This window comes from Astatotilapia calliptera, chromosome 23 (assembly GCF_964374335.1).
Source record: "Astatotilapia calliptera chromosome 23, fAstCal68.1, whole genome shotgun sequence".
Classification (NCBI taxonomy): domain Eukaryota; kingdom Metazoa; phylum Chordata; class Actinopteri; order Cichliformes; family Cichlidae; genus Astatotilapia; species Astatotilapia calliptera.
In genome coordinates, this window is record NC_137443.1 from 5,762,622 (window position 1) to 5,785,457 (window position 22,836).

General features: G+C 39.1%; 2 protein-coding genes across 3 annotated transcripts; one reads left to right on the plus strand and one right to left on the minus strand.

Moving 5' to 3' along the window:
• Positions 1-5,940, plus strand: tmem161a (transmembrane protein 161A). Its single transcript, XM_026159634.2, has 11 exons — positions 1-138; positions 604-707; positions 793-876; positions 1,064-1,155; positions 1,339-1,495; positions 1,889-2,104; positions 2,326-2,469; positions 2,573-2,686; positions 2,812-2,986; positions 3,160-3,256; positions 4,755-5,940. Exons 1-11 carry the CDS (start codon positions 136-138, stop codon positions 5,057-5,059), a joined length of 1,491 nt encoding a protein of 496 aa, XP_026015419.2. The 5' UTR covers positions 1-135; the 3' UTR covers positions 5,060-5,940.
• Positions 5,941-10,402: 4,462 nt separating this feature from the next.
• Positions 10,403-20,581, minus strand: mef2b (myocyte enhancer factor 2b). Of its 2 annotated transcripts, XM_026158641.2 has the most exons (10): positions 20,451-20,581; positions 20,290-20,368; positions 16,168-16,247; positions 14,451-14,654; positions 14,066-14,194; positions 13,705-13,894; positions 12,623-12,771; positions 12,231-12,345; positions 11,344-11,455; positions 10,403-11,126 (listed from the first exon to the last, which is right to left on the minus strand). In XM_026158641.2, the coding sequence occupies exons 3-10, from the start codon at positions 16,219-16,221 to the stop codon at positions 10,814-10,816; spliced, it is 1,266 nt and encodes a 421-aa protein (XP_026014426.1). In that variant the 5' UTR covers positions 16,222-16,247; positions 20,290-20,368; positions 20,451-20,581; the 3' UTR covers positions 10,403-10,813. The 2 variants fall into 2 exon arrangements, with proteins under 2 accessions (XP_026014426.1, XP_080153042.1); XM_080296916.1 differs by lacking the exon at positions 20,451-20,581 and having other exon boundaries at positions 20,290-20,444.
• Positions 20,582-22,836: the final 2,255 nt, after the last annotated feature.

Genomic DNA, 22,836 nt, shown 5'->3' on the forward strand with positions numbered 1-22,836 from the left:
TCTCCCGTCTCCACGGCTACATCCGGGACATTTAACAGCTCCACATGTCGGCAGGTTCAGATGCCAAAGACTTTCTTGCATGAGAAGAAGCTGTTTTAGTTACTCTCGTTTCAACGACGCCGTTTGGAAGAAGCGATGGTAACTTCATTTATAGTCTTATATATAAAAACAGCTTCTTACAGAGTGCTGGGAAGCCCACTGACGAGCGCTTTTTAGGTGTTCCGGAGGCAGTTAGAGCTAGTTTGCTAATGCTAACCAGCTGTACTGACAGGTGGTGGACCTCCAGTTAAATTTAGCACGATAGCCATTTGCTCAGTTTCATTCATTTTGCAGCGGCTACCAGCGTATCGTGTTCTTAGTGCTGTTGAACGTAACCTCTTCCTGCTATTATCTCTTTAATGTCCTACGTGAGTTAGCTTCTGCCACAGACTGTTATATGTAAACAAACCGTGATGTAGCCAGCTCTACGGCTCTTCAAACTTTGCTGCGGAGTCCTTACTGTTGTAGACAAGGCGCTCGTGCTCTCTACATCCTCATTATACAAAATGACGCTATGCACTCAAGTGCACGGTGGAAACTCAGTGCGTGTGTTTAATTTGACAGGCGCTGATGGGAGTTCAGCTTGTGGTCAGCTTACTGGCCGCCAGCATAATGCAGAGGATGGCTCCACATTGCTCATTTGCACGCTGGCTCCTCTGCAACGGCAGGTACTGTCAGTAATATAATCAGGTTTTACGTAATTCACACAGTGCACTAAACTGCTTTAACACATGTGCTTGTTGTTTGTTCCAGTTTGTTGCGATTCAAACACCCTTCAGAGGGAGAGCTGTGTGCCCTGGCAGGAAAGCAGATGCCCAAACAAAACAGGAGAGACAGGTGGGAAATGGAGGGCTGTGCTTCATGCTGCAGGACCACTGCGTGCTATAGCATGAAGTTATAAAGTTGTATCATGTGATTCTAGTGTTACTCCATGACAGCGTTATAGTGTGTTTCTCATCCATCCGTTTCTTCATGCTTCAGGCTTGCATTGTTATTTTTTTTTCCATCCTTTATTTGCTCATAGGCGGCAGAATGGGGAGAATAAGCCGCTCACTGTGCCCAAAGACATTGACCTTCACCTGGAGAAAGCACCAGTCAACGTCATTGACGCTCTCGGTAAAGCAAATACTTCTTCGTCCACATCACAGTAATGTTGTGCAAGAGTAAATATTACTCGAAGCCCAGCTTTGACTGTTAAGTCCCGCCGGTGGTTTGCAGCATATTACACTGCATGGAAACTTTATTGAAATTCTCATTTTGATTGTGTTTTTGTTTTTTTGTTCTTGTTTCTATTTTCAGTGCTGCGCTTTTTCCTGGAGTACCAGTGGCTTGTAGATTTTGCAGTCTATGCAACCGGAGTTTTCTTCTTCACTGAGTGTTACTATAGTGTGGTAGATGCCAGCAAAGAGGTTAATATTGGAGCCATCTGGTGTGTCCTGACTGTTCTCTTCTGTCTGTATCCTTCAAATGTAAAACACTCACTCTCTAGGTTAGAAAGAATATATCTAGAGCCAGATTAGTTTGTGATGTTTTCCTGACTGAAGATCCTGATATGTCCACCACATTCTTGGCAGCTGTTATATCAATGAAGATGAGTTGGTAACTATCTATAGTACTGAATGAACCTAAAATCCTAATAATCTCTTTCTACAGCTAACGTTTAATCTCTTATTAGGAATACAAGCACTACTAGTGTTAAACTAATATAAAAACATTAAAAATGTCTTACAAATTGTAAGTCTTATACATGTTTAACTAAAGGTAAATTATCACTGAAATATATGTAGCTCCTTTTTTTTTTTTTTTTTAAACACCTCTTATTTGGTTTCCTTTACCATCTGACCCACAGAAAGACCCTTCACACCCTAATGAGCCACTACTTCTGCTCTGAGGAGGGTGGTGAGCGCTCAGTGTGCCTTGCCTTTGGTTTTCTGTGTCTGCTTGTGGCCATGCTAGTGTTGGTTGTCAGAGAGGACTACCTGGAGTTCGGCCTAGAGCCGGGTTTTTCCAGCCTCTTTGACAACTTGGAAATCTTTGTCAAACAGCAGGGCTACGCTGACTGGTCGTACGTATCTCCATGAAAAGATTACTTCTGATTGAAATATTGACCTGTTGTCTTTAAAGAAATGCTTGTTGCAGTAAAATTGATTTATATTAAATCTTATAGGAGTTGAGTCATCTTTCAATTGGCACAGGAAAGAGCCTGACTGTGTTTGATATCTGTGCTGGAAGTAGCCCTTCTTAAATATTGGTGTCACTTACTGTTAGTGGTTGCTTTAAACTCAGAATCCCAGTGACTAAGCTGACAGTGAAGCTTGGTTTGGCTGCTGTCTGTGCCTACATCGGAGCTCTCTTGGCCTTCCCTGGACTGCGGCTGGCTCAAACTCACTTGGATGCGGTGCAGATGAACTCAGACCGTCCACTCATCCAGTAAGAATTGTTATATGAAAAATAGCATGTGCTTCATGTCTTCTATTACTACACATTAGCTCTACTCTGCTCTTTCAGTTGTGTCCCTAATGTTTCCTGACAGGATTCTGCTGCATATGGGTTTTCTGTCTCCAGTCATTGTGTTGGTTTTGTGGGTGAAACCCATTGCAAGAGACTTCCTGGCCAATGCACCTATGGGAAAGACTTCTGTTACTCTGTGAGTGCTCATTTCTGATTGATTGGCTTCGAGAAGCTAGAACTAACAATCAGGAAATAGAAGAATTCTTCTAGGCAGCGCTTAGTGAACACCTGGCTAATCTCTGATAACTTCACTCTTTGCAGAGTATCCAGCGAAACATTTGACAGCATGCGTCTTTGGATCATCGTGGTGTCGTGTGTGCTGCGGCTGGGTCTCACCCGTTATCACCTCCAGGCCTACCTCAACCTAGCTCAAAAATGGGTAGAGCAGATGAAAAAGGAGGCAGGACGTATTGCTGCAATTGACATCCAACGAAAGGTCAAATGCAGTTTTAAACTTTCTCAGTATTGCATGCTTTTATCTTATAAACAGACAAATTGAGAGTTTTTAATAAAAAACAACTTAAAAAAAACCTGTTTAAATATTTAAGGATAATTCTTAATAAAAACTTGAGTGCCTGTGTCGAGTAAAGTTTCTGTGCCCGCTTCCAGGTTACACGTGTGTTTTGCTACCTGACAGTAGTTAGTCTTCAGTATCTGATTCCAATTCTGCTCATCCTATTCTCAACACTGTCACTTAAGGCACTGGGTAAGTAAAATGCTCACTGAAACTCACATCTTGATATTTGAACTTTTTCTCAACCATGTAGACTTTCACAGGCCTGAAGTTCTCTGGAAATTAGTCAGACATTAATCCATTTTTAAATTGACTGCTCCTTATGTCAGATTGTGCCAATTTGCTAAGAGCACTAGTGAGCGAGGGCCGTGTGTGCTGCATCCTGAAGCTCCATCCAGGCAGTTTGTTGCATAAACCAAAGTGAATATTTCTGATAGTTTCAACATGTCTGAAGTGGATAGTTTGTATCCATAAATACTGCCAACCTAATATTTTTGATGAACAAAAGGTTCACGGATTTCTCTTAAAGTTAACTTCAAAAATACCAGCAGTCCTGGAGTCATGCTATAGAGTGGAGCATTTTTGCATTCATAGATAATCATTGGCATTGGACAAGAAGGCACTAATGGAATTGGAATTAATTAGCTATTAGCTTTTATGTCACTTGTTATTTTATGTGGTAGAAGTGACGGCGCTTGATATAAATGGGAAGTTGCACATTTTGCCTCGGTTGTCACATTTGATCTTGTTCCTTATAACGGTAAAAATGAGGTTTAATTGGAAATTGGTTCGCATCAGAGTGCAATCAATGAAAAATTAGCCAGCCAAAAACCAGATCCAAAAATAGACTTTTGTAGGTGGCAATTTAGCTCCACCATACACCACGAGGCTGAATGCAGTGGCTCGGGCTAGACGTCGACCTGCAGCCTTTTCCTGTGTGTCTTCCCCCACTCTCTTTCCCTCCTGTCTATTCTTAATTTTTACCCTAATAAAGTAGAAAGGCCCTCCTGAAATAAATTAGACTTTTACTATATTCTGCCCTGGAAATGTACAATTTAATTTGTGTGGCAAGGCAAGGCAAATTTATTTGTATAGCACAATTCAACAACAAGGTGATTCAAAGTGCTTTACAGAGACATTAGAAACAAAAACAAATAAAAAGCATGATTTAAAATCGATTAAAACAAGCAAACAAACAAACTAACTAAACACACACATTTCACACCTGTGTGCTACGAGTAAGTGGACTAATTTTAGCTGGTTCTAGTCAGGAAACTGCAAACCTACTGCTGCCAGTCGCAAGGGATAAGAATTTTGGTATTGGAAGTTTTCTGGTTTCCATCAATCAGGTTTTGACTGCATGCAGATAACTATGCCATGTGGAGAGCAAAAAAGAAAATAATTTGTTGATGAGTTAGGTCATTATTGGCAATCATCTGACAAAGATTAACTTTTCATTACCGTAGGTTAGGTTTATTAATCAGGAATTGTAAGCAAGCGGCAGCTAAAAATGAAAGATCTTTGTTTTGTTTTTTTTGGCCTGGATATTCCCAAAAACTTTCTGTTGTCCCCAGAAGCAAAATTAGCAAAATAGCTTGATTCCAAGGCTGTCTGACCAGCAAGCTGGGCATTTATTGGACAGGTCAAGCAGTCTGAATGTTAGTGAAACATAACCAGTTATTTGTTGCAGGGGACTTCTCCTGGAGTACAGGTGCCCAGGATACCCCTGGTGTGACACCAGCAATCATCATGCCCACAGCTGCACCTGTCTTGTCTGGAGCTCTAGATGAAGATGAAGAAGGGATGGAGGACATGGAGGAAGACATCCAAGCTACAGTAGCTCGACTGTCAGAGACTTTCACAGCGCTGCGATCTGTCCTCACACCGCTTTTCTACAGAGGGTTTTTTGCCTTTCTCACCTGGTGGGTGGCTGCCTGCCAGGTCATAAGCTCTCTGTTTGGCATCTACTTCCATCAGTACCTTATGCAAAACTAACTAAGGAAAATGGAGTGCCATACTTCTATACATCCAGCAATCAGCTCATATTATGCTGTTGCACAGGATGCCTGCAGACAGCAGAGGGGACATTTCATTAAAATAGAACTGCAGCTGGATTGCACCATCTTTCTGGTTGTAACTGATCAAGGTTGGATGCTGTCTGTTGCAATATTTACTACTTTTTGACCTTGTAACTTTTTGAGACCAGCAGGACTCTGGCATTAGTAACACACAAATATACAGAAAGAAACTGAGTGGGGTCTGCATCACAAATCAACGGTAGTTTAGTCCGCCTTAACATGTATCACAATGCTAATTCTAAATTGGCTCAGTAAAATCTGGGTTTAATTGGCCCAGAAGGTGGCACCATATACCGATACTGATGATAGCGGTGATAATTCAAATGAAGAAAATTATGTTGCATTAAAAAATATGTCAGCGCAGGTGTTATTACAGCCTTATAGTGCAGTGTTTCTACACACTGGTTAACGCAAAAGTAGTTGTCAGACATTGGGGCAGTCCCTGCAGGTGGGGCGCATACAACAAAGTGAAAAATATGAAGTGAAACTTAAAGCCCTTTTCTTTTTCTTTTTTTGTGTACTATTTGCGTTAGAAGGGTCAACTTGCAGTCTTTTTAGGTGTGTAGCGTCTATTACGCACACTACTGGTGTTGTGAAATTCTGGTAGCGTTTAGTCTAACTTGATATGCAGTAGTAACCACCTTTCATCCACCTTGTTCACGCTGCTGCCAAACCAAACTTTGTTATCCACAAAAATGAAGGATACGTTTGACTGAGCTTATAGTCAGTTGATATCACATTATTCTTACAGTGAATTTAATGCAGGCCGTGATAGTCTTGTGATGAAATATGACAGAGTTCACATTCAGGTTCAAAACATTCACCAGCAAGTTAATTTGGATATTGCATTGATAAAACCTGGAATTCTGCAGGAATTGCCTCTGGATTTAGATTAACAAACAAAAACAAATCTGATTTGTTTATCTGACCAAAATAGTGCATTTGCTTTAACTGTTAATGAATGGTGCCTGTAACCGTATGCTTACTTGACATGCAGCTATAATTGCCTCACCCTAGATGAGAGTAAGACAAACTGGTATACGAATTGTTTATTAAAACTCTTGTTTTAAATGCAAAGTGCTCAGTAATTGTCAGGATACTGAAGAGTCCAGTTTTTGTTTTGTTTTCTCTTTTCCCAGAAAGACTTGTTAAAGTCTGTTTTCCTGAAAGGTAACCCTGCCTGAAGCAGGTTAATCATACAGTGTTGGTTACCATTGTTATTTACTGAGGCTAAAATTGAACCAGCTTTGTGATGATGTTAAACCAGAGTTAATCCCAAATGCTGCTGGATTACCTACGGAGCTCTCTTTGTGATACAGACCCCAGTGTTATCTAATAACTTCTTTAATAGAACATTTTTCTGCAACTTCTCACATGTATCTATGCCAGTGTTACTGAGTTTTGTTTTTTGGTTGTTGTTTTTTTTAATTTTCAAAGGAACACTGTTAAATGCTGCATTTATGATATTTGGAGGTACCAGGACAAGTATGAATATTTTAATGCCTGAGTAATAAGACATATTTTTGTGAGGGACTCTTTGCAGTCCTTAAAGAACCGATTCACGAGTGCTACTTTTTGAGTTTTATTTTTTGGGGGGGATTTTTTATTTTTTTGGTTTTGTGTTGTTTTGATTTTGTGTGTATGTGTGCGTGCGTGTCTTTTTCTGCTTCTTTTTCCTGTTTTTCTGTGTGGGCGTAATTTTCAGATCGAGCCTACTGAGTGTAATGCAGTGTGGCTGTGTATTAGTGTTTGAAAGCCAAACACCGTGGAGCTGTTGCTCTTTATCTTGAAGTGCCTGGGAGCTCAGGGATTTTGAATGTTTTGAAATCTCCTTCCTCCCTGTTCATGTGTATTTAGAACAAGCTGATATTCTGCAGTGAACACTGCAGGTACATTTCTGTTTTACCCATTAATTTTCAAACACTACCCATGAACAACATGCTAGTTGCAGTGTCTTAATCGCGTCTTTTACTTCATAGGTTTTGTTGTTGCTGCCAATCAGCCATGTATATGTCAGACTAATCAAAACCTTCTCTGAATCAGTCTTCATCAGTGTGTTTTATTTATTTTATTTATGATACATTGATTAACTCTGTGGATGGTTTTGATCATTAGTATGTTTTGCTCTGATATCATTATACTGTGAAGTTGATATGAAATGTTCCCTTAGGAGATTTTCTGAATGCATGTTGTGCAACACTTTGGCTGTAACCTGATTTTTTTTTTTTTTTTTCCCCCCATGTGTGGTCCTAATAAAAAGATTTGCTGTTTTCACTTCATTTTGACTTTCTCCGTTATTTCCTCCTTCCACCACGGAGCGTGGGAGATGTTACAGATAGAACATTTCCTTTTAAAGAACTGGTACTCCATTGACAAAAGACATGGATGACAATGGAGCGTCTAGTCGCTGTGCAGGGTGCTGATCTCTGACCCCAACCTCCTGAGAAGATCGTTCTTTAATCACTGGTAATTATTATGAACCTAATGCCCCCTGGACTCTGAGAAGAAATGTTTGCGGTGGATGAGCTTGGCTGTAGCAGCAAAATAATCCAGTTAATGGACAGGTTTTATGCAGTGAACTGCATAATCTCTGTTTGACAGTGCAGTTTAAATCATTCATATGTATTTTGTGACATCAAAACCTTCAAAATCACATGCCAGTCAATTGTCACGTCAGCTTTTTGCAATAATGAGAAGAGAGTGGCTCCTTGTTTAAAAGCTGACATGATTTAAATTCTTCCTCCAGTCAAACGTTGTGAGCATCCTTCAGTAAAAGAAGGGACATGCTCCTCACCTCACTGTCTTTTTATATGGACAACTGAAAGACATTAACAATCGCAAAGCCACTGAGAAGCAGACAGATTTGAGAGCACACCAGTTAGCAAATCCTACATCTCAGTAAGTGCAGAAAAATTTCTAGGACAATGTTTTTGTTGCTGTGGAACATCGGTTTAATTTGAGTCGAGCTCATCCTTCTCTCTGGTGGGCCTGTAAGAATGCCTGGCCTCATGAACTGAATGGTGATATTACTTTTACGCATCTGTGCTGGAGGCCTCGGGCCCCTTCAGTCTGCTCTATGGACTGCAACAAGGCAAGTCAGACAGCCATGGCCGGCTGTGGTTGCTATAGAGGCTAGAATGTATGTCTGCGTGTGTGTGTGTGTGTATACATAGGACCCAGATATGCCTTACAGACTGGGCCTGGTCTAGTCTCATCAGACCAGACATGACCCCAGTGAAAGTCTCGTCATTTAAGGTGGAGACGACAGCTCAATACTGTGTGTGTGTCTCTGTGTGTGCCCACCGTGAAAAGGCAGGTCAATTCTCCATAGAGGCAGCATAGGAAAACATTTTGGCATGGTTACTATGAAACAACCAGCTATGGAAATGACCCTATTTGTGCCCCCTTTTTTGTCTTGTTTGGAAGAAATAAAGGTTTCCAGGCTTTTGCGTGGTCTATTTTTGTTCCTCTCGTTTGGTGGGTGCATGGTGAGCTGCCTGACAGGGCCCTGACATGATAATGAGGGAGTGTGTGTGTATTCAAAAGATAGAATGCAGGTGAATAAAATGAAATAAATGGACACATGAAAGCTACACAGTGAAGGGCACTTTACCTGCTTTCAGAATTAATGTACATAAAAACAGAGGGAAATGATTCCCTTTTATGCCATTAATTTATTAATTATTAATTAATTAATTATGACATTTTTTTCATCTGAGAAAAATGATAAACTGAATGTCCTAAAATTAAAAAAAAAAACACAAAAAACTCAGACTGGGGCAAACACACAAAGTAAACAGTCTTTATTTTAAAATGATTCACAAAAAATGCCTCTGTTTTGTTAGTGAAGCATCCAGCAAATATGTATGTATATACGTGTTTAAAAAAATCAACCAGAAACATCAGAATACTGACAACTTGGCTTTTCATGTTTCATGCTAATATTAATCCACAAAAATCCACATATCATGAAAAGAGAGATAAATCGACAGTGGAACTTGTATTTGAAAACCTCCACAAGCTGGATTTTAGCAGGAGTTTAATTTAATGAGCCGATTAACCGATTTATTAGATAAAGAATTACCTTTTAAGGCTGGTCTTCACTGCTCTGCACTTTAACCAGTCTCAGTCAGATTAAAAGTGTGAAATAAGACGACCCCTTGTGGACAGTGAATGAAAATTATCTCCTTTTTAAAAAATTTTTTTTTATTTTTTTGTCATTTGAAGATCAGAAACTGAAAACGCAAAACTAAAAGACATAGAGGTATCCAGTGCACAAGATTAAAAAGTAAATGTATACATAAATGAAGCCCGGATAATAAATGAACAAATGAATGGATATTTGGACTCATCTACTACAGCTTGTCTCGTGTTTTAACACATCATAAACGCAGGAATATCTACTCTAAACACTTACTACACAAAGCCCTGCCCTTCAGGAAGAGCACATGATTGCTGCTGTTTAGAAAAAAATCGACCAAATAAAGACAAATAGATCCTTTTTGGGCTGTTGCAGTATTTGTGTGCAATGCAGAGGGACAATAATTAAACACTTTGGTCTTAGCAGACTGCTGTGAGTGTTTCTGACAACATAAAATGATCATATTACAACAATACTAAAGATTAAAAAACAAACAAACAAAACAACACTTGAAAAAGAAAACCATTTTTACATCCCAAAGAGCTCATTGACCTAATCTCTGACACAGATTGATGCCCAGAATCTTAAAAGGGTGGGTTCACATTTTTTCAACTCTTTTTTTTTTTTTAGATGATACTGCTGCAAAATGTCCCTCCAGTTCTGCAAATATCTTCTTTTGTTGTGAATCATTTGTAAGAGATGTGGGGCCAAGACACAGGAAGACAATCTGAGGCTACGGCAGTCTCATTTAAGTTGGGATGTTTTCAGAGCGAAACTTCCTTTTTCTTTGTTTCTCTACAAAGGATGCCTTTGCTTTAACATGAGAATGTGCTTTGTAAAGCAACAGCAATAAAACACTGTCTGGACAAAACAAATAATTCAGACAGAAGAAACCTCCTGTTAGCTGAATTTTATGTGTTGTTAAGGAAAAAATAGACAGTGGCTTTCATACCTAGATTTCTCTCATTAAAATTCCATTACGAAGGTATTTTCACATCTGAAAGGAGAAAAAGGAAAAACTGTGATAACTAAAAAAAACCTTTTATTTTAAGAACGTATCCAATTAAATGCCCTGTTGTGTAACCTTATCACATAAAACCCCAGTCAAGCTACTTTTTTAGTACCTCCTATTTTTTTTTTTTATATTTTATTTTATTTTGGCTTTGAAAGCTGAATATGTATGGACGTTTTTTTTTTTTTCATATGTGCACTTCAGAGAAATTCAGTTGGTCCCACACTGCTGCTGTGCCCAACTTCAACAAAGTCACAAGAAAACAATCACATTTCCAACTTGTACTTTTGATTCACATTAGCTCCACACAGAAAACTAACTCTAACCAAACAAAAAGCAAAAGTCTGTATGCATCTATCTCCTCATGGGATCAAGCAAGTGATGCAGAGAAGAATTCTCCACTGCCCAGGAGAGACCAGCTCTGTTTGAGGAGACAAAGAGAGGCATATGTCGACCCTTTATGGTTTTGTCTGAAGACAGATGTTGACTGAGAGTGGGTTGTAGAGCGGAGCAGCTGGCTATCTCTGCCAGCCGTCGCTCATCTCTAACTGCCGGAGCGACTGCCCTCCTTCCTCTTGGTCTTGTGGGTAGCCGGTTTTGGCAAACTCTTTTGTGCCATTGGCTGGGTGGCTATCTGGAGGGGTATGACGAGCTGAATCGGGGTTGCTCATTGGAGAATGCTGCCTGAGGTGGTGCAGAGGAGGGGAGGCAGGTGAGGCCATGTGCTCAGGAGAGCTACGCTCCGATTTGATGTTGAGGTTGAGGGACGGCAGATGCGGAGAGGTTGGAGTGCAGGACTGAGAGGGGAAAGAGCATCCCCCGCTGGACCCTCTGAAAACAACAAGAGGGTGGAGGAAATGAATTTGGATTGAAACACGTCATCAGTCCTGGAGTTACAGCTAAGGGGCACTAGAAGTAGCTTGAAGATAATTTAAAGACAGTCAAAACTGCTTGTGAACATGGCATTTAAGAGTCAACTATCACTAATGGTTCAAAATTATATATACAGTGGATTTACTGTATTATGTCTAGAATAATATATGCTCACACAGGATTTATATGAGGCCCATGAGGCTCCTGAGGTGGCTGCGCCGCTTGCCAGGGGTTTACTGTTCCTCGTTGTAAACTGACTGAGTGATAAAAACCAGGCTGGCTGTACTCTGCAAAGGAAGAATAGATATACATCGATTTGGAGAGGACAGGGGGGGAAACAGGAGAAAAGATACAGTTTAATAAAATGGTTTCATTTTAAGATAAGATAAACTTCACAGCAAGGCTGGTTTGACGTTTTGGGAAATACCCTTTGTAGTTTTTATCGATGAGCACAAGATAAGAAGACTGTAACCTCCCATCACTCATGTCTGTACACTAGAGATGAAGTTAGAGTCAGAAGATGTTCTGCTTAATTTGGAACAGTGTAAAAAAAAAACCTAACAAAATTTCCCTTTCTTTTTCTTTTTCTTTTTCTTCTTCTTCTTTATTTATTTATTTATTTATTTATTTATTTATTTATTTATTTATTTATTTATTTTTACCTTCTGTGGAACTAATTCCTGCCTGGGTTTAGCAAGAAAGGCAATGTTTTCTCATGATAAATTCACCAGAAAACCACCTGAAACTCTCCAAGCTCCTGGTCCTGCACAAACTCCAAACCTTTTTACACAAGGTTTGTGCACTAATAATGAGGTTCTGGAGTGAACTGCACCACAGTCAGTCAGTATCCTTGCGTTGCAGTTGTTATCCTAAGCTATGCTAAGAGAGTATATGTGTGGTAGGTTTAGCTTTGCCATACAGACATGAGAGTGGCATTAACACTCTGATATAACCTGTTAACATGTCAAGTTATTGCTGTATGACTACTTTGTTAGTTGCCATATATTTTTCATATATTTCTTTTTTCTTTCTTTCTATAGTAACAGAACACAGATGACATACCAGAGGCTCCAGGGGAGGGGAGACCATATCCTCCCAAACTGTGACTCAGCAGCCCTGCCTTCCCCATAGCCACCATGGAGCTGCTGCTGTGCAGGCCCTGGTATAAAAGACCCCTCTGATGATCAGAGAAAGGGAAACAGTCATACTGGAAATCTTGAGTTTGTACTGATATAGTGAAGTCAGTGTATGAACACTATGAAACTTGTGAACATTATAATTGTGAGAGGTGTGAATGAGTCAAAAAACCTGTGAAGTTTCTTGTCCAAGTTTGCAGAACTATTTATGTGTTTTGGTATTTAATTAAGAACCTTAGTTTTTAGAAGCAGTACGACATCTATTAGAGGCACTGACACCTATTTGTTTTGATCACACTGGATAGCACAGCTACTTACAGCGGAGTTGTGGTTAGCACGTGTGGCCCCCATGGCCTGATTAGCACCATCTGCCCGCAGGTTTTCAGTGCCCACGTTCAGAGGAGGAGGGCTTTTCATGTCCAGAGCTCGATTGAGGTTGCCATGGGAAAACACAGAGTAGCCGATACCTAAAGAGTAAAAAAAAGGAGCAGGAAGTGAAAAGCGATCTAAGCCCGTTCCACTACTGTCATTTATTCTTTGTGATACAATCATCACCTCCCTCTGTTGCGGTATACAAGTGTGATTTTGAAAAAAAGAACTTCTTCTTTTCCTTTAACCTTTGAATGAGTATCAAGCCTTCGTGAGACACCAGGCAGGTCTGAATACTTATAATATGTGCAACTGTACTGAATATACTGTAACTCATGTGACAGAGTCCATTGCGAACGCAATGTAAACCAACAATCACTGTCAAATCTTAGATAAAACAGAGCAGTGCATTTAGAATCACTAAAAATGTCAGTGATCAGTATTTAATGACATCCCAGTGCATCCAAATAGTTAGCGACTGTATGATGGCTGACATGATAGGCAGGTGTGATGCATTCTGAATAGAAACCACAGAGCTGGTTGTAGCTGCAGTTACACTGTTGGAGGGCCAGTTTCACATAACAGACCGACTACGCACAAGCACACATACACACACAAACACACACACTTCCTGTGAGTTCACAGCCAGCTGCACAGATGGTTGACAGTACACACGAATTTTACAGAAAGCATTTAACAAGAAGTTAGAAGAGTGGCTCGTGGATTTTCATGTGAAAAGCTATGACTCTGTTTAAAGGTAGAATAATACTGGTAGATTATTTGTAGTGGTAGATGAAATTTTAAAAAATCATTTAGACTTTGGTTTCATCATGAAAGCGTTAAAAAAACACAAATAACTCACAAATGAGCCTGAATGAACCTGACAAAGGCCCAAAGTTTGTGGAACTTGTCAAAAGCGATACATAGATGCAATAGAAACTGACGTGTTTTTTTCAAACACAAGACATACACAAATAGATACTACCCTTAGTAGTTATGATGATTCTGGTATAGGACTTAATGAGACTAACCCGAGTGTGGAGACATGAATGCAGTGTGTGCATGGGGTGCAGCAGGACTGGCCGAGCTGGATCTGGAGTTTAGAGATTTAAAGCTCGGGGGTCTGTGGGAGGTCATGCCGGATCCGGATGAATTGGGAAAACCATTCTCGCAACCTGCAGACACGAGGAACTGTGCCTCTGGCGAGAGCAGAGAGGGACCCTGAAGAGTAAAACACATAACGTGTAATTTTGACAACAGTATGGATTAAAGATCAGTTAATTAAACATGCTTTCGTAACACAGAATTCTAATTAGAAGTCAGTTTGTCTGTGTTTGGTCTGTGAGTGTTGAGTGTAAGTACGGAGTAAGGAGTAAGTATGTGGTCACTAACATAGAAGCGCTGGCGAGCCACAGAGAGATCCATGCCCTCACTTAGAGGATACTTGTCTGACGCCACCTGCATGCTCTCCTCACTGTCAAGCTCTGAGCCATCAAGTCCGAGTCCTTTCCTACGCAGGGTCTGATGCAGAAGAGAAAGTGCACATGGAAAATTACTGGCAACAATAGCACAATGGTTTCGAACCACAACAATGTCACGGGAAAGGGTTTTCACTCAAAATACAACACCTGTTTTTCCAATTATTTTTTTACAATATCCTTCCAGAGGCTTTATATCGAATAATTGCATGTTCTGTTAAAAATTGGTTTATGTTTCAGATCAGCTGCGTATGAGAAGCTTTCACATACTTCTTTTTAAAAAGCTCCTAAAATAGTACCTCCAGTATGTCCGTGTTGGTGCGACTCTCGTGTGGCTCGCTGTACTCGGTGTATTTTAGCAGAACTTTATCCATGTCTGTGCTGGCGTACTGGAACAGACGGTTCGTGCTGTTGAAGATGATGAGAGCGATCTCGCAGTCACAGAGCACGCTCAGCTCGTAAGCTTTCTTCATCAGGCCAAATTTACGTTTGGTGAAGGTCACCTGTGACAGAAGAAAAACAGGTTTGCACTTTTAACTCCCTCCAGTTAACTCTGCAAAGTTGTGAGCATGACGAATTAAGGAAGTTGGATAATTAAAAATAAAATAAAATAAAATAAAATAAAATAAAATAAAATAAAATAAAATAAAATAAAATAAAATAAAATTAAATTAAATTAAATTAAATTAAATTAAATTAAATTAAATTAAATTAAATTAAATTAAATATCCCAGAGAGACTTTACAGTGCAGAACACGTTCAATCACCAAACACTTCATTCAGATACACAAACCTTATCACCACAACACTTTCAATCAAAAAGATCAGATATGAGAAATAAATTGTGTTTATCAGCATTCTGAAAACAGTTAAATAAGAGCTCTGGATGTGTACACAAACTCACTATGCATATCATGTGTTTTTCCTAACACAGCTAAAACTTTAAATAATATTTAGGGTGTTTCATGGAATTGTAGTATTTGAACAAATATTAATGCACGAATAGGCTATAAATATGATGCAAGCAATTTTGTTCATGCCACAGTATTGTACAAATGATAATATCTGTCTGTGGTATTGCAGAGCGGTGTAACTCCTGTGCCATAAGTTGATGTAAGTACTATGTTGTATATGTAATCGGTGCTGTCATGATTCATTTAGCATCAAACTGATAAGCAGTTCCTCTTCTGTTTAATGGTGTGTTTTCTTGTTAGTTCTTAAATTTTAATAATATTTCCTTAATCTAGTGTCGACTGTCGGCACGCTCACATCCTTTTTTTTTGTTCAGTGTGAAAGATTGTCTTTTTGTCAAATAAAATAATCTCACTTTAACTGGTGTTAAGGCTTTTGATAAATTCACAGCTTTAGGTTATTGTATCACTTACGTTCAAAATATTTGCTATTACCACCGTTGGGTAGAAAATAATGAATGCTAGTGATGTTGTAAACTGCACGATTTTAATAATGTTTCACACTAGTATAAATATCGTAATTTGATATTTCATTAATAGTCATCCTTGCATGCCTTTGCATTTGCATTTCAATCAGTGAACCTATGTTTTAAATATTTGCAGTGCAATGTTGGACAACAAACAACCACAGCGTCGGCTACATAACATGCACATTTGCATGAAACATGTACAGCTATTTTTGCAACTCAGTGCTTGCAGCTTAAGTGACACTTAATTACGGAGTCTAAAACATATCTGGAAGAGGAAAACGTTAAAAATTTGCCTGATACATTTCCTGAGACATCAGCGCGATGTCTTTAAATGTCTTGGATTGATATACAATTTTTACACTAGAGAAAAGGCCCACACGTTCACACTGTAATAATATTTGACACTTAAAAAACAAGAAAATGTATTTGATTGTTCAAATAATCTGGATGAAGTTTTTATTCTTCCTGCAGTTAACTATAATTTTAGTAGGACTGGATAATATTTACTGAGAAATATTTTTTTTAAAACAACATATGTGTCTGTGTGTGCGTAACATGAAACGATGTGTGCTCACCTGTCTATTTCTCTGGTCAAGAATACGAGAAATTTGTATTTTCTTTCTTCCCATTTTCTCTTCTCTTCTTAGTCTGACACCTGTCAAACAAAGTGAAAATCAGTGTTATACTAGAATAAAACAGCATACTTAAACATTTGCAGTAATGTGTGAAAATCAGCATCAATGAAATGACCTAAAACATTAAATGAACCTTTACTCTCGAAGATCACAAAAAGATTTACCTCGATACTTAAGCTTGCATTTGTAAGCAGTTGAACTAATTATTAATTACTGTAACAAATTTGAGGTGATATGATCACATATTATAATAAGAATAGAATAAATGTTCAGTCTTTAATACAATTCTGATGGGAAAATGTCATCCCTTTGCTTTAAGTGACTCAAGTCCTTTCCCCTCAGTGGGGCGAGGGTGTTTATTTTTACCACCATGAAGCGATGCGGTCTAAAGTTAGCGTGGCTCTTGTGGGGCTAGCAGTCCACACAGAATGACACCCTGACAGTCTGGGTTACCCCCGGGCCAACAGCACAGTGCTTGACTGCACCAAGCGGCCCCAAGAGACAGGGTTAAAAATACAGTCCATAGCTCTTTTTAAAGGTTCAGCAGGCAATAGCTGAAACCAAACAGTAGAAGGAAAACGGTGTGTTCTTGAAAGATGGCTAATGCTAAAAGCCACCCACTCTTCTCTCATGCACGGCCAGGTCAGAAAAAAACAAAACAAAACAGGATTTTCAGGGGCAAATAGCAAAGACGTGGCTGGCTTGAGAATGTCCATTTTTGAAACTCACACCCGTGGTTTTTCTGTTTTTGTTGGGCTAGAAAACAATGCCCCCCATCCCTGCTGTATAGAAACAAAAACAAAGCAGAAAAACGTGGAACTGAATGTTTAATTACATTGACGCTTTAAGAGATGGCTTTGCTGAAAATACAACATTAAATCAAATGTATCCATAAATTTGCTCCCTGTATGAGCTGTCTCCGTTTGATGCTCACTATCAGTAAAACAACTGTGTTAAGTGGTGGTCTGCCTCTTCTGACTGGGCCATACAGTATTTCTCTAAAGCCCAGAGGAGTTTTCACTGGTTTTCCCCCCTAATTCTAGACGTCGTGACTTCTCTATATTTAGTTGCTTGCCCCTCCTGATGGTGCCTGAGCGGATATGAAGCCCATGTTCCCACGACCCCTAAAGTACCCGCTGTCCTTCAACATAAGCTTGGCACACAGAAATTTGGGGCATGTCTGGAAGAGTCCACCTCGTTGCCCTTACGATTACCTTATAAAGTCTTGCATTATTTGCTTCGTTGAATATGTTGCAGAGCCAAGACAAACCTCAAAAGTAACAGCTGCAGACAAACTCATCCTTGCCAATGTCTGTACGGTAAAACAAAGTGCACAACAGAAAAATAGAACCACAAAACCAGCACTGGTCTGTCTAACTAACAACTCAACTACCACAAAGAATTCACACCAGGCCAAGCTGTTCTGGGTTTTTTTTTGGACCAGAAGTGAGACAATTTCACCTCATATCAAGGCATGTTAATGTAGAGAAGAGAGGGAAGTGGGACATATGTTCTAAAAAAGGCTGAAAGATGTTTATCACAGGGTTTTACCGAAGGTTCCGCTCCTCTCAAATACAACCAAATGTCAACTATTAGAGCTGCTGACAGCTCTGTTAAAACCTATGGCTAGCTGGGTATATATAGCTGCCCCTCCAGCAAACCGGCGTGGAGTTAGCTATAGAAAATCTATGTGGTTTGGTAGGTTTGTCAAAGGCCTAAAGGCCGAGGTGGGCAGGAAAAGCCTGGCTGTGCCTCACAGCTAAATCTGGATACTTTCCCATTTGACAACTGCCATTTGAGGTCTGCACATTCACAGAAACAAAAAACAGCATGCACCTACTGCCTGTGACATTTCATCTCCATGGTCAACTACTGAACATCTCGGGGAAAAGGTGGACATGAAACGGAACAAGCAAATCTTCCTTTTTGTCTCATTTGCCATCAAATGGACATGAATGAAAAACAGAATCACCATCTAACCTGTCATTGCCCAATAGTTCAGCACATGCACACCTTCCCCAGAGCCTCAGGCTTCTAGGGAAGGACAGTGCCTTTGACAGATACCTTCCCAAAGGTGAGACAGTGGAAAACACTGAGCACAGACACATACAAGGACAGCAGGAGCTTTGCTTTACCCCGGGATCGTCTGACTAATCACCAGGGAACTACCTGGGACAACAGTGCACATGTACAGAAAACCCTGCGCATCAAGGTAATTTTAATTGGTCTTATTAGCACTGCTGATGTTGCTCATTAACAATATGTATCGCGCGACATGTTTTCTTGCTGCAGTGAACTGTATGCATGAATGAGAAGGGGGAAAAAGTAGGGCATTTGTAGAGTATTGGGGGTTCTGCTTCAATGGTTTCCTTTCCATGAGTCATTCAGAGCATGGTGGCTTCAAATGTTTCAAAAACATGATAAACACTTGTAAGCATATTAGCCAGGGAGGTTAATGGTTTCTTCTATGGTGAAAAAGCAGATTGCCCTGCTCTCTACGCAGTACTGAATGTTAAATATGACAAGATATATAATGGTAGTATTAAAATACTGATAATTAAAGATGGTTTGAGAAAAGGGTTTTGCTTTTGCTAAACTATTTTTTTCATGTTTTGCTCTGTGAATGCATTAGTTACACAACTATGGTGATAACAAGAGAAGCAACACCTAAAATGTCTACTGTACTATATGGGTATAATGTGCTTTAACTGTTGCAAGCAGTGTGTGAATCAAATCTAACAGGGTTGTTGTTTTCACTGCTTTAGTCATTTTATCAGCTTGTGAATGTCATATCAAAGGCCAGTGTTATGTGGGCCGATGTCTGTCTTCACCCATTCCCTCTCTGTATGTATTAGAGCATATACATACATCCTTCTGAACTAAAGTTAAAAAAGGTGAAGGCCAAATCTTGAAAAATTTGAAGTCTTAGTGACAGCCTCACTTATTCAAATCAAAACAGAAGCATACTCATAAAATAAAGGCCCCAGGGGAACACTTTGCTTCTTAGTCTTTATAGTTCTCGACAAAGCTTTGCATAGCTAGCATGGTAACCAAAAGAGGTCTTTTTATTATTTTTATCTTGCAGTATACCTAGCTGTATATGTCTCTGTTTGCCACCTTTGGGGTCAAATGGTTCATGTGCTCATCGGGCCTTTGCAGTGCAATAGCGAGGGAATATTTGTCTAATTTTAACTGGGTATAATTGAATTGCCTTGATATTTTTTCATAGAGCCAGAGTAGCAATGTTGCATGCAGGCATGTGCTGAACATTTGATCTTTCCATAAATAGAGAAAAAAGGTTTTTTTTTTAGTCTTCCAAAAGGTTAGAAAGTCTGACATCCTCTCAAACTATCTGTGAAGATGAGCCACACCTCGCACTAAAAGAGGAAAACCTCTTTGAGGGCATTAAAAATGGAAAAAGATACATGTCCAGCACAAAGGAATGTCAGAAGATTAAAGACATCAGAATCAGTAATGCTTGCTTTAAATTAGACTAAGGACAACAGGTAAAGGGATGAAAGAGCTATCTACCTGTCTGTCTAGATATCTATCTATATCTGTTTCTAATAAGAGCAAAGTTAGTCGAGATTCTTCTTAAAAGTTGAAGCAGTCTACTTAGAATGGACTCATGGGATGTGTTTGCTTTCAAAGGACTCTGATTCATTTTTCACAGTGAGCAAGCCAAGCAAGAATTAAGTAATAATAATAACTATTTATTATTATTATTATTATAATGATAATAATAATCATAAAAGTTAAAAAGAAGTAGAAATGCATTGCTTAAACCCGTTTATGGGCAATTATTCCCAATAACTTGCTGACGTCATTTCAAATAGACAGTTTAAGAATAGCCCGTCTGTCCCCGAGTTGCCAAGCACTCCTGTCTATTATAGCCTCATCTCAATAACACAGCAACAGGTACTTTACTCACAGCTGTGTCATGCAATGCTCTACACAGGAAACCCCAGGAAGCTTCGCTCATTTGCCTTAAAAACCGAAATAAGAAGATAAAACAGAAACTCAACACGTGCTTAAAAATAAAAATAGAGCATCTGATCTCACCTGTTCCTCGATCTTCTTTTTCTCTGTTTACTTCTTAGTTTCACCCACTCGATCAGGACCAGTCAAACAGGAATAGTTGCTGATAGGAAACATAAATGACTAAATGAGCGTCGAGAGTCTTGTTGTGCGTTCTGGTCTTGTGCAGATGCAGAAATATTCACCTGATGCAGAAGCTGCGGATGATTCAGGAGCGCTCCTTTCCAACAGCTGGCTGCTACAGCCCGCCTCTCACTCTGTTTGTGTGTGTCACCACACACCGCCTCCTCGGCCATGCTATTGGACACACTCTTCCACCTCCCCTCCGCGTATAAACGCATTCGTCACTATAAGGTGTCAGCAAAAGTTGCGTAAAGTCCTTTATGCCTTCAAGATTTGCATTATGAAGCAATTTAGTTCTAATGTTATCTTTTAAAATGTATGTATATATCTATGGTTAAAGGGCATTTTTGCTTGTGATTCATTCATGTACCACAAAATATTACAAGGTTTTTGCAGGACATTACAACATGTCCTGCAAAATGTCAAAAACAAAAATATATTCATTTTTTAAAAATTTTTAAATAAAATTTTATGAGCTAAATTTAAGGGATGACTTGAATTAATCTCTTTAATGGGATTCTGCAAAACTTAAATTGAGGGGTGAGTCACATGAATTTGATATACTGTGCAAATGTGAGTGCTATGGCTGACTTTAAAGTACATCAACTCTGAAAATGTGACAATGATAAGATTTATTTACTTTTAAACAAAGCTACAAGCATTTGAACGCAAAGCAGAAGGAAGCAGAAGAGCATGGAGCATAGCTGAGGTGTATGGCGGTTCTTCCCCAATTACAATGCAAGGCACAACATTAGGTGTGAGATTCTGTTACTAAATGTACTGCACACAATAGGAATAGGCATATGTTATGTTTCTACAGTAGATATGGTCGATATTTGTTATGATATTTGCTATTATTTTGTTTTAAAAAATCCCCTTAAATGTCAATCCTGCTTTGCCTTAAAAAGTAGAAGATACAATGTGCTTTTTAAAATCAGCCCCTAGCAGAGTCAGTGAACCTAAAGAATTACAGTCTGATCCAAAAGTCATTCAGCAATGAGAATAGAGCAAAACTATTCTGAGGAACACTCTTCTAGAGTTCACGGTCATTTTGATAAAAATATTTAAACATTTTGGCCTCTTTGGTTGGAAGGAATTTTTCATTTTTTTAGTATTGACATAAAAATTTTATTGTGACTGATGAATTAAAGACTTCGTTATTGGAGGTTGACTATGGTGTTTCGCTGCTGTTATGGGAAAAGGATACATCAGTAAATGTTAACTGTTTATCGGGATACACATATCTCTTTGCATTAAAGTCAATTTGCACAGTACCAACTGAAACACTGCGTTATGCTCAGCAAACCTGAACACTGGCCACAGGCCATTGCTCAATACCAGAGTCTGTGGTGGCCTGTCACTAATTCAACCTTTACACATTTCTCTGCCATAGAAACAGTGACAACCTAATCACACATTTACACCAATAAAAGCTTAAACACAACATAATTGCAATAGCCAATTCTAAAACTACAAAATGAGTTATTTAAGATTAAGAGTCTTTTTAGTGTTTTGCCTGTTTGTCCGTACATCAAGTAATTTAAAAATCAAACATTCAGGGAGTAACTATGTATAAATAGGTGTGGAAATAAAAAGCAAATACAAAATACTGGATGAAAAGTCAAAATTTGGAACGACGAGGGCATAGTTAACATTATCAGCGCTCAAAGCAATGTTTGCTTTCAAGTTGAGAGCAGCTCAGAGTGATTTCCTCATTTTAGTCTAGCCTGAATATTTGAGGCACAAGGAGCTATGCAAAAATAAACAAATCGCTTAAAAAAGGCAAAGAAAGCGGAAAAGGACAGAAAATAAATGTAACTTATGTTGTTTTATTTCCTGTTTCCTACCTAGATAAAACTCGACACCCTTCTTTATGATGCTGTACATCAAGAGCTTGGAAACTCCTGGCCTAAAAACATACAACTGATGTTAAAAATACTTCTTTAATTACAGCAGCATGTCTTGATTTAATAGCAATGCTATAAGATTTTTCTTGAGGCTTCATTTGAATTTTGATGCCCTTAACCACAAGATCTAATTACTTAACTCAGCAATATTCTGGAAGCAAATGTCTGTGAATACTGGCTCAAAAACATCAGAAGAGGCCTCATATTGACAGGCATTAACTACACTGACATACCCTTTGGCACATCTCTGAATATTAGTCAATAGTCTCAAATGTTCCCACTTTCTCCATATCATCAGTAAATGATAGATCCCGGTGACACCTAACTGTGACATCTAATACTTATTTATAACTAGCAAACACTGAAACTAACTTCATCCGTGCTGTTATTTTGTAAATGCTTTACTCATAAGTTGTTCATTCCTCTTTGCCAAATCAACCATGGCACATAAAATCGTTCAGTCAGAATTCCATAAGTGCCATGTGCACTGTAGCCCATGCAGAGCTGATGTCATTGGATATATGTTCATCAGCTAACCTGG